Raw genomic sequence first — 12,628 nt, 5'->3', positions numbered from 1 at the left:
TAACTGGGCATATTTCTGTGGCAACTAGTCAGGCTCGAATATTCCACCTGTATCTCAGGGCTGAGTGATGCTCAGTGATCTGCCAGAGATCATCATGCCTCCTGTTCTTCTCACCATGTGCTTGAGAGAAAACCAAAAAGTGGAAGACATAAAACTAAGGAAGTTAAAAACATTTCTTATGATTTTATTGAAAGAGCTAGTATTTTTTTTGGTCTGGTATACTAACAAATAAATGTAAACATTTCATTTAGAAACCTAGTCTGTGGCATTAAATATGTTTCACATTAATTAAATGCTTTGGGGAAGTACTGTATTATAATAGCATCTTTGTACTTGAATTAAATGGATCGGGACTTTTGGAGCAACAGCAGGAAACCTGGTTTTGTTTTAGTTTAAATAGCTCAGATCTACTATGTACTCACACAAATTAAAGATTCAAAAACTTCAAAACAAATTGTGGTAAACACCAATGCTGTCTTGAATAGAAATGTCCAGTTAAAGTTATAAACTGGAAATGCTTGTTAAAATGGAGACTCCTGACAATTCTTGTATGCTATAAAATTTGAGAACGAATGCTTTAATAACAAGAAGGGTATTTGCTGATAAAATTAGGTTAAAACACTTGACAAGAAGCAATATCAAAAAACACAAGTTAGAGTGTGTTTCTTATTTGGGTAGGCTGCTTTCATGGTTTTTTTAATAGTCCAGAGATGAAGCATCTCTCAATAATGGGTTTGCTTTCTATCACAAATGTTGTGCTCAATAATAAAGCATTTCTGCTCCACTTACGTGTTCTCCCACAAAGCAGTAAAGTGAAAGATTAATTTACCTGGAACTCCCAAACACCCATTAAATGCAGTCCAGAGTTACAAAGAAATATGAGTTAATGAGTTTTCAGAGCTAGTTGTATCAGTATTACTAGGACGCAGTAAATAGCACGATAAGATCATCAATAATGGGCTCCTAGAGAGTGGCCAGTGTGGCAACCCTGAAGAGCACTGGTTTCCCAGGCATTTCCTGGGAACGTGAATGGAATGAGCACCAGGGTGATGTTTACGCAAAGGCTGGGTGACGAGTGTCAGCAAGTGAACTACAAATGGGAAGGTTACAGAAAAATACTTCAAAGAATGAATTCACTTGCAGTGTGGCTTTAATTTTCTGCTTCAAAAATGCAGCATAAAGATAAGCAGGTTGAGGATAAGGGCAGAAGGTAAACCAGCCTGGTAAACAAGGGATTCTGGATACAGGCGTCTAAGAGGCAGCTGAAAACAATGATGATAGGATTTGCAAAGGCTGCTGAGAACAATCAAAAGACACAACAGGGAAGGTACTGCTGCATGCTCACCAGACTTCTCAGGGAAGTAAGAGAGGGCAATGGAAAGCAGTTTGAGCTGGAAAACGGAAGACCCGGCATTTTTCCCCTGCTCTGTCTCTAAGAGACCCTCAGACAATGGGCAAAGTAAACAGGTTCTCTTTTAAAAGAAACGGTTGAGCTAAATGATATATAAGATCGCTTTGGGGTATAATGGTATATTCTAAGCCATGTGCTGGTTTCACAAAGTGACTGTTACTGTTCCTTAAATGTCACCTTTTAATTAATGGCTATTTGTGTATCTCATTGTCTTTGTATGTACACCTAATAAACTGTCAGGAGGATTAACCAAGTTGAAATCAATTCACGAAAAAATTAAATACTTTTCATATCACTTTCTCAGTTAACCCCTCTTTTAATAATACAACCATCTTAATGTATATCTCATTTATCTTATACATTTATTTATTTATTGTTTGAGACGGAATCTCGCTCTGTCACCAGGCTGGAGTGCAGTGGTGCAATCTCGGCTCACTGCAATGTCCATCTCCCGGGTTCAAGAGATTCTTCTGCCTCAGCCTCCTGAGTAGCTGGGACTACAAGTGCCCACCACCACGCCCAGCTAATTTTTGTATTTTCAGTAGAGACGGGGTTTCACCATGTTAGCCAGGATGGTCTCTACCTCTTGACCTTATGATCCCAAAGTGCTAGGGTTACAGGTGTGAGCCACCGCGCCTAGTCTTTCTTAAACTTTTATAAGCAAGAACTTCTTTATAAATTATACTTATCATTTATTTTCATATAAACAAAAAATGTATAAAACTCAACTAAGAGTAGGCATCCGAAAATCATATGTTCTTTTCATTCTGGAAATGCAGTATGGAGAAAGAGTAAATTTAGACAGCATTGATGTTGATTGGACTGGTGCCTGCCCAAGGCTCTAGATTGGTGGAAAAGAGAGACATGACTCAGAATATTTTCCCCTTTGGCATAAATTCCCAAAGCATCCAAATACTCATTGTTGAATGTTAGTAAAATATTAATAGTGAAAAAAAAAGGAATGGTTTGAGATTCTGATTAGTTTCAAATTATTTTGCTGTGCATCAGCTTGGAGCAAAAAATTCAAATATAGAGATAGACATATAAGAGAAATGTGTGGGTTCCTTTTGAGACTAGTAATATATAGCAAATAAAACTGTTTAACTCTGAGAATGAATCACTACTTTAATAGAAAAGCCAATTGACTGAGAGCTCCTCTTTGCTTCTAAAGAATGATGGCAACATAATCCTTTCCATGAATCAAAAGTGAGAGGATAGGAGGGAGGGTCAGAAGTCAAGCTTTTGGTCTGGTTCTCCATTCGTTTTGTTGGCAGTACAGATGGATCGCTTAAAACATCAGAGCAGGACCCTGTGTTTTGTTACAAGTTTCCTGTTATCTTAAAAACCAAGATTTTCTCTGCCATTGCCTGAAATTAAAATATGAAATACACATTTCTTTGGTGAGTAGGGTTTTTTTTTTGACCCAGAAGCTCTTTTTAAATCAGAATACTCTTATGAAAGGTAGTATATTATGACAGCATTAATCATCACTATCTTTTCTGAGATCGATTAAAAAATGCTTATAAATTTTCGGATGAGATGGTACAAAGGATAAGTATGTTTGATGTGGAAAGGAGTAAGCTGGAGTCTGGCTTCCTTGAAATCTTGTCCTGTTTACCGCAAGGGAAGCATTAATTATGTCTTGCATTTTTCCCATAGCCTTTTACATGTGACTGTATGATAATGTTAAATATATTGCATAACATATCTGTTTTTATTTCTGTATCTCTCACATTAAAATTGGTGCCCTCAAAGATGGAACCCATGCCTTCGTACCTCTTGCCACTCCTCAAATTCTGGTTCAGTTATGGCAAGGGGAACACATGCAGTAATTGCTTATTAAATCTAAGCTATTACATTTATTCTAAGACTTTTAACACAAAAGTCAAATATTTGGAGGAGAATAATTTCCCTCCCTTCTAAGGTCAGTGTTAAAGTTCATAAATTAGTATGAGGATGGCAGGATAAGGCTTTGTCACAATCTGACTTTGGTTTCTAAGGTCAGATAAGTTCACAAACTGTAGTCCCTCAAATCTATGGGTAATAGTTTATAGGAAAGAATATAACTGCATCTCCTAATCACCTCTTTGTAACATTCACTTGCCAGTCAATTTCTCTAATTAGAGTTGTTACCGAGATGAGAGGAAAATTAATGCCACCGTCAGTGTGAGAAAGCTCCATTTGGTGCTGATGACAATGCCTGGTAGGCAATGAAGTGAAAGAGTGGGAAGGGTTTCTTAGGGCATAGCAGTCACACACCATGTCAAATAAAATGGAAAACAAATTAATATTTTTTATTTTTGATTAATCTCAAATATTACTTGGTAATCCTAATATAACAACATTTTCAAATACTTCCAAAGCAATTTTCCTGAGAAGATCAAAGTGACTAATGAGTATCAGTATGTTAATTCCCAAAACATCACTATGAGAACTTTCAAAATTAGAACGCAAAGGGAGGAAGGCATGAAGAATGATTTGTCTTATGTCAATGGTATGGCTGGACCAAAAGCTTAACGTGATGTATATTCTGCTGGAATTGCTTGAAACCTTGACTTCTAAAATGAGGAAAGGGAAATATCATCTTCCAGTTTACCACGAGCATGGTTCTGAGCAGTCTCTCTCTCTCTCTCTGTGTGTGTGTGTGTATATATATATATGTATATTTAGATGCCTAACTTCTTGGCATCTAATATGATAGGGAGTAGACGCAACATATTGAGTAATTAAACATGTTCTGGAATCACAGTTGACAGTTGGCACAGCATATTTAAGTTATAATATTCAGTCAATCATTTAATTGAGAATTCTTATCAAGCATAAAATGCTCCGTGTAAGGACCTATGTTAGGCACGAGGAATTTGAGGTCACTAAAACACATGCCCTGCCCTCATGGAGCATACAATCCAGAGGGGGAAACAGACAATGAGGAATAAATGCCACAAATAACCTGCTGTCACATTCTGCAAAGACCTAGAAGTCAAGGCACTAAGACAGAGTATGCTAGTTCCCCATCCTTGGCTAGCAGAACTTGAGGGCTGTGTGAAGAGTGGAACTTCTATTAAAATAGCAGTGACTGCCCTCAATGCAGGAAATGCACTTGTGAAGAAATCCTAGTTAATCAGACACTGCCTTGGTCATGGGAGATGTGCTATAAATGTTCATGACATGCAGTCGGTAAGAACAAAAAGGCTAAAGACCTGAACCTGAACATGTTCATTAAAGACTACAAATATATTCAAATACACAATTTAGAAAAAGAGTAATACTAACATGCTGTGTTCTTACCCCTATTGTTCCAAAACTTTCTGGCTTCCTTCTCATCTGTTTCTTGCACAAGTGTGTCCAGATCCATTTAATCAGGTACCAGAGAGACTTGGGGCTCGGGATGACATTGAAGGGAGTAGGCAGAGTACCTCCTTCTTCAAAATAACTCATCCAAAGCTTTGTTCGTGCAAATTTCCATTCTATATCTGCATGGTCCTGAACAGGAGAACATGACAACTGATGACAGGTTCCTTAATTAATAAGGTACCATAAATTTCACAGACAGCCTGTAACCTGACTTCAAGCGACTCTTGGAACATTAATTAAATTGCTTCTAAAACCACCACTGACTCCCAGAGATAGTCATCTAAACATTTCAGGTGGTGGCTTAACCTAGAGTAGTCACAGGTCTTGTGTCACTTCTCATACTTCCTTCTTCAGTGAAACAGGTATCTAAAATAATTCCATGTTAAAAAGACTGCAGTAATTAGTCATGACTTGAAGATTAGCCTGCATCTTCTGCACTGTAGGCTCACATTAGCGCAGTTTCATTTGATTCAGGAATAGACTTTCTGTCTTAACCAAAGCCTTGTATTCCTGTTTCGATTAATGTTACCTCCACAGATGCTCATGGCTTAGCCTTCAGTGTTGCCAGGAAAAGTCTTATTGGATATGTTTTCATGTGAATATTATTGCCCACCTTTGGCCAACGGAAATAAACATAGAAAGAAGTTCCCCTAATAAATGTAGAGTTGGGCTTCTCTGACACACCATGGGATCTTGACCTAACTTTGGACAGATTTCACCAAAGAGCAGTATGGCCAGTGGTTGCCCACAATCCTGAGGCTATCCCCTTCATCATGTATTACTCACTCCACTTTATTAACCTCTTGGGGAAACTTTGGAACATTTGTGGCAATTAGATTTGGGGCGGCCAGTCTCTTCTTAGAAATGTAGCCATAAATCTGATTTAAGCAGAAAATCTGAGAAGTAGGAGGTGGTAGAGACTGGGCATACATTCATTTTAAGAATTCAGAATAGTTCATTGTAACCAGTTAATATCATAAACACGAACTCATATTTTACAGTAGGAGAATAATCTTCAACTATGTTTCATTTTGATATTCCTAAATTGCTGTATGCTGATCAATAAGTTATACATACATTTCTACTCTGCGCAACATGGGTTTTAATCCAGATACTGGACAGATTGTGCTTTGAACAAGAATCACCAGAGCTAGAAATTGCATGGCCTTATTGTTGCTAAGCGAATGTTTGATAAATGGGAACACAGAAGCTGCAGTTTCTCTCCCTTTTCCCCTCCTCTTTCTTTCCTTTCTTATTTCTCCTTCCTTTCCTTTCTCTTTCTTTCTAAACAAGCTTATCGGTTCTGGCTGATTATGCTGCATTGGTAAAGAGAATTGTATATATTGTTTCCTGCAGGCATAGAGAATGAGACTCAGTAGATCTAGCTCAAGGAAATAAAAAGGCAATCACTTAGATAAAGCATTGGCCTGTGAATAGCTCCTTCTGATTCTCTGATTCCCAGAGAGTCTCAAATTATGTTATCTTATTGCAATCACTAAGCAAGTGCTTTCTTTGTTCATGATTTAGGATTTTAAGAGGGTCTATAACATAGTCTATAGTGCTTAGAAAATCTGGAGATAGAAAGTTCTAAGCTGGTGATGACTAGATCCATCTTCCACTACTCACCTTCTAACTCCTAGTCAACATTTGAAACTCGGCTTAAGAATCCTCTCTACTCAGAAGCCTGCTCTGCCTCCAGTCCTGAGCTGCCTCCTATTTCCAACCCCAGTCAAGGTCCCCTCTTCCATACTTTCATGACATCCTCAAATTTCTTTTCTCAATATTGAAATTATTTATCGATTCTTTATCTCTACTATATCATTTTTTTGTTGTTGTTGAAAACAGGACTTTTTAATTCTTTGTATCCCTAAAATTAAGCATATGTCTGGTATATAGTTGGTTCACTATAAATATTTAATCAATGAACAAATGAATGAATGGAAAACAGGCTTTAGTTGAGGCCTATATAACTGCTTCTGCCTTTCAACAGTTAAATTTTCCTCGTTTTTCAAGGTTTAACTATGACTCTGAGTTACAGTTAGCAAGAAAAAAAAGAAAGAAATAAAAAAAGAAAGAATGTAAAAGATAAAGAAAGGAAGAAAGAAAGATAAAGAAAGGAAGAAAGAAAGGTAAAGAAAGAAAAAAAGAAAGAAAGGGAAGAAAGAAAAGAAAAGAAAGAGAAAGGGAAGGGAGAAAGGGAGGGAGGGAGGGAGGAAGGAAGGAAGGAAGGAAGGAAGGAAGGAAGGACCGACTGACCCAAGGACCCAAGGACCCAGAGTATATTCTGCTATTCTAGAACAGGGGAAAGCAATGCTTGGCATGTTCATGCCTCAAGGAGGCTTCATGCATGGAGACCTGGAATCACACCTTTCTCAGGTGCTTAATGCCTGTTTTGTTCTCCATACTGTTAGGGTTTGGGCTGAGTAGAAATAGAGAGTTGAAGATGATTCTCATCTCTGTAATGAAGTTACCTAGAAAAGCACACCTCACAAAGAAGCAATAAAAGAAAGTCATAATATTCTTAAATAGTGTTTTCTTCTTGATGAAATTGGGACATTTAATGTTTTAAAAGATCCAGGCCGGGCGCAGTAGCTCAAGCCTGTAATCCCAGTACTTTGGGAGGCCGAGACGGGCGGATCACGAGGTCAGTATATCGAGACCATCCTGGCTAACACGGTGAAACCCCGTCTCTACTAAAAAAAAATACAAAGAATTAGCCGGGCGAGGTGGCGGGCGCTTGTAGTCCCAGCTACTCAGGAGGCTGAGGCAGGAGAATGGTGTGAACCCGGGAGGCGGAGCTTGCAGTGAGCTGAGAGTGCGCCACAGTACTCCAGCCTGGGCCACAGAGCGAGACTCCGTCTCAAAAAAAAAAAAAAAAAAAAAAAAAAAAATCCAAATTGCTGGCAGCTTCCTTGTATCTAGCTTGATAATTAAAGGACTTCTAATTTGTTGTTGTTGCTGATGTTCTGGAAAACAGAACCCACATTTTGGCAATATGTTAATTAGGAGAATATAGAACTTCTGACACAAAAATTTAGAGTCTATAAAAATTTCAGATCATGAGATGCTTAAATGAAATCCAAAGTATCCACAAATTCGGACATTAACCTCCAAATCCTAGGACCTACCTATTTCCAGAGGAATTATTTATGCATTTGGAATACTTTAGCCTGTGAATCGGTAAATAAAAACCATCTATTTTCATGTTCTATGCAGTTTTTCATCAGTGATGAGTGTCTTATGAGAAAAATGTGCCCCTTAAAGACAGCTGAAGTAAAATTCAGAGTTTTGCTTGACAAAAACACAGTAATAACTCTTCAGAGATTTAACCATAGATTCAAAGGTATAATGTAATGTAGTTATTTATGAAGAAAATGGGAAAACTATAATTATGCTTATAAAATGCTACTTGTCTAAGGTATAAATATGAAAGACTTAACTATATTTCATTCCACTAAGGGTTCTGATTTGCTCCTATTGCTAGTGGTCAGAGACGTATATCACTAGTATGTAAGTTCAAGCAAATAAGTTCAAGCTTTGTCTTTCTTGTGCATTGCTGTATTTCTGGTGCCCAGAACAGTACTGGGCAACACAGTATGTACCAAGTAATTATGTGTTGAATGAATAAGTAAATAACGTATGCTAAGTTGTTTTGATTCCAGAGTTTCAACAAAAAATGTATTGTGTATTATCCTACAGAATTTAATACTACTTCTCTGAATACATTGCTTTCCCTGAGTTTTAAGAAATTGACAATCCTATGACTTCTCCCCTCCCCAGACTCCTCTCTGGGTTATCTTTTGTATCTTCCCCTACAGGAATGACTTTGCTTATGTGAGGGTGGCAGGTTAAATGGACTGACAGGAGGCAAAACTTACTGTTCACTGCACAGAGATGAGCTGCTTGTTTGTAAGTCAGATCTCAGCTACTATTTCCCATAGCCAGTGACCGCCTGGCAAAATGGATTTGGTTTATCTTTGTAATCATGTGTAACATGACAAAATCAGATTAACTTATAGCTACATATAGGGTGCTACTGCTCAGAAATTTCAAATTAACCATTGATAATTCTTATCTGTCTCATCAATGGCTAATTATAGATTTTATTTATGATGGTAAGAAGATGGAGTATAGCTGACAACAACAGATTCTAGAGGAAATATTGAATTAAAATAAAGCTGGTCAACTTACAGCAATCAGTTGGTAAGAATTATTCATCATAGCTATTAACATGTTGAGTAGAACAACCAGAGAGATGACATTGTATGTCCCAAACATGGTGGCACCAACAAACTCAGTAAATTCATGCTGTGCTTTGACATTGGTCACATATAAATTGATGAGTCCAAATATTGACCAAAACAGGGACTGCAGTGTCTCAAATAACCTGTAATAAAGATAAAATGATACTAATAGCTATATTAATGGAATAATTATACATAAGATATAACAATAAAGCTTGGCGCTATTATATATAAAATTAACTTAAACATTAATATCAACAGTAAAATAACCTTTTAGGACAATTATAAAATTAAACGATAAAAAGAGTGAAAGAAAACTCTTTTCCTCAAACTAGAAGAAATGGTGTACTTAAATTTCCCAAGGGCTTTGAAAGCTAAATTTAGTTTCTTAGGGCAGAGAGAGGCAAATGTGGCATGGGTACTGAGTTAAGAATGGTTTTTACTTTCTCAAATGGTTGGGAAAAAAAAAAGAGTGATATTTTGTGACATGAAAATTATGTAAAATTCACATCTCCATATCCATAAATAAAATTTTATTGAAACACATCCATTCTCATTCATTTATTCATTCCCTATAGCTTCGTTTGTGCTACAATGGCAGAAGAAAGTAGTTACAGCAGAGAACATATGGCTCAGAAAACCAAAAATATTTACTATCTGTTCCTTTTCATAGAACATTTGTCAATCTCTGTCCTAGGGCACTAAGTCATCACTAAGAAATGATAGATCCCAAATTTTAGGCTTTAAAAAAGTCTGTTCTTTTACTGATTTTGCTTCGGTTGTAGGAGAATTGAGAACATTATAATTATTACAGATTTCCATGTTTACAACTAAAATTGGACATCTTGTAAGATGGCAAAGAGTCTCAGAATGCTTAGATAATAAAATTTGGTGGGTTTTTGGTTTTTTTGGTATTTCAAGGAACATTTTATTTATTCTAGCCAATGAATGAGCTCTGGCTATTTTATTGAAAATAAATAACTTGCTCCAAAAAATGAAATAAGCTGAGGAGTATCTGAACCCAAATGGAGAATTGTTTGTTTCAAAGGGACCATAATAATACACTAATATAGTGTAAAAAACGATAATAGAGCTTTCATACTTCTTGATAAATCATTAAAATGAGACTATTGAAATTACAAAAATAAAACGAAAACCTTCTCATACCAGGCATGATAACTAAGGGGGTAGGATTTCCGTCTGTCGGGAGATTAGCATTAGATTGGAATGGTGTTGCAGAACCAAGTCAATTATGGCTTCTGGCAACTCTCAGCCCCAGTAGCATTGTCCCCTGTATGCCCTTTTATGGAAAGATAGTCCTGGTGTAAGACTCTGGCGCTACTCAGCCAATGTCTCTGTGGATTAAGTCAATCATGGTCAAGTGACCCAAGGACAGACAATTCATATAAGGCCAGTGGCCTGTGGCATGTACTAAGGCAAAAATGATCAGAATTCTCCTCTAGACAAGTTTGCCTTAAAAATATCAAGATAATTGCCCAAAGGGGTTGAGATGACAGGGTTTATGATGTGGAGTCAGAGTCACTGGAATGACAGGATGCCAAGGGTCTGAGACAGCACAAACTAAGAAACAGAGAATGGAGGATGAATAAGCCAGACAATAAGTAAACTCGGAATAAGGATGAAGTAGCTGACTCACTTTAATGCTGACACACAGAGTAACAATCCCATGGCCCAGCACTATGTCAACTCCGGCTCTTCCTAAAGCTGGGGCTTGCTCTAGGCTCTGCCCTTGCAAAGATAAACCCTTACTCAGAAGATTGAAGGGCTATAATTCTGTGCATGATTTTTATAGCAAAATGCTTGTTACTTGAAATAAGCCATGAATTCTGATGCACATAACCAGGAGATTGTAACTAAATATGCCTAATTGGCATTCAGGATGAAAACTGCTTTTTTAAAAAGGTAAAAAATTTTGTATTTTTAATTGAGCAACTAGTTTTAAGATATAAAATTAACTATTTATTTTCTAGAACTGTAAAACGATGGAACAACAGATTATTGTGAAGCAGAAAGAGCACTGATCTGATCAACTTTAGCCAAACTGTGATTCTTAAATGGAATGCTGTACATTCATTCTTAGAGGAAAACCCAGATGCCAGATTCCAACAATATTAGAATTAAATCTGGCTCATCGGCCCTAGACAAAGGCCACTAAAGCCGCTCCTTGAAAGTCTCTCAGGAAAAAGTAAATTTGGCCCATGGCCATGAATTCTTTATTTTTAGTAACTTTAAAGACAATTCTAAAATTAATCATAGTGTCCTTTGGATTTAATGTGAAATAATTGTATTCTTTCTTTCCAAATAGTGTATTTTCTCACTGTGAGTATACATATAAAAATCAGCTAGTTTTCCTGACATGAATAGCAATTTAAGGAAAGTTATAAGTTAAATATTATAAGTTATAAAATATATTGTATAAAATGTTACCACATAAATCCCATTACAGGTTCTTTTTCAAATAAAAACAATGATGCAGAATAAACGGCTTATTATTTTGAATAGTACACATTTGCTCCTGTCTAAATACTAACTACTAATCTTAGGAAATATTAGTAAACACTTTTGCAAAATATTTATTGATGTTTAAAAAAATTTAAAGGGGGCCGGGTGCGGTGGCTCAAGCCTATAATCCCAGTACTTTTTGGGAGGCCGAGACGGGCGGATCACGAGGTCAGGAGACCGAGACCATCCTGGCTAACACGGTGAAACCCCGTCTCTACTAAAAAATACAAAAAAATTAGCCTGGCGTGGTGGCAGGCGCCTGTAGTCCCAGCTACTCGGGAGGCTGAGGCAGGAGAATGGCGTGAACCCGGGAGGCAGAGCTTGCAGTGAGCTGAGATCCGGCCACTGCACTCCAGCCTGGGCGACAGAGTGAGACTCCGTCTCAAAAAAAAAAAAAAAAAAAAAAAAAGGAAAAAAAAAAGAAAGAAAAAAATTTAAAGGGGAAAATTCTAAATAAAGTGACATTTCATGATTACTCATGGATTCTTTCTTTCTTTGATTTTCCTTCTTTCAGTGGAATAAGTCAATAGTGAGGATTAAAGACTAGTTCCACTTAACTAAAATATATTTACTTCTCAGAGGAATTAAGACCCTGGTCTTAAAGTGTTTCTCAATGAATTGTTCAGATAATAGGTGGATTTTTAAAAAATCGGTCTGGGTTAACATTTCAAAGCCATTGCTTTCAGAAATGTTTTTTTCATTATTAATTCCCAAAACTATTGAGACCAACATTGCCCATAAATTGAAGGATCCTTACTTAAAGCATCACATCTCAGAATGCCTTTATGTGACTAATATTTTTCTTGTTCTGTGGTAAGATATGAACTGAAAGCTCTCCAAGATAATGCTACAATTTATTTAAGTGACATTTAGTACAAAACTTGGGTCAAAGACTAAATTCTAACAGTCTGTCTGGGTGGACCGAGGTCCTGCCTTCCTAATGATAACATTTTGTCTCTTGCTTTGAATGTATTGCTCAACATGTACGTTATATAATTAGCTTGTTTCCCTGATTATATATTTACAGCCAGAAAAATTGAATGTGTAAAACGTAATATATTCCACCGTTGAAGTTTTCCTCTATCCCATGGGACTA

At 36.9% G+C, this 12,628-nt stretch overlaps 1 protein-coding gene across 4 annotated transcripts in view; it reads right to left on the bottom strand.

Moving 5' to 3' along the window:
• Window positions 1-12,628, bottom strand: part of LOC105486048 (transient receptor potential cation channel subfamily C member 4) — a 225,385-nt gene that overhangs the window by 12,537 nt on the left and 200,220 nt on the right. For 2 of the 4 annotated variants that reach the window (XM_071081461.1, XM_011748736.3), the window contains 2 exons: window positions 8,957-9,152; window positions 4,685-4,894 (listed from right to left, as the gene is read on the bottom strand). In XM_071081461.1, coding sequence (XP_070937562.1) covers window positions 4,685-4,894; window positions 8,957-9,152 — 406 coding nt within the window. The remainder of the gene's footprint in view (window positions 1-4,684; window positions 4,895-8,956; window positions 9,153-12,628) is intronic. The other 2 variants (XM_011748735.3, XM_011748738.3) reach the window with 1 other exon arrangement.

This window comes from Macaca nemestrina, chromosome 16 (assembly GCF_043159975.1).
Source record: "Macaca nemestrina isolate mMacNem1 chromosome 16, mMacNem.hap1, whole genome shotgun sequence".
Classification (NCBI taxonomy): Eukaryota; Metazoa; Chordata; class Mammalia; order Primates; family Cercopithecidae; genus Macaca; species Macaca nemestrina.
Note: the sequence above shows the minus strand (reverse complement) of the source record. Positions and strands in the feature narration are given on the sequence as shown.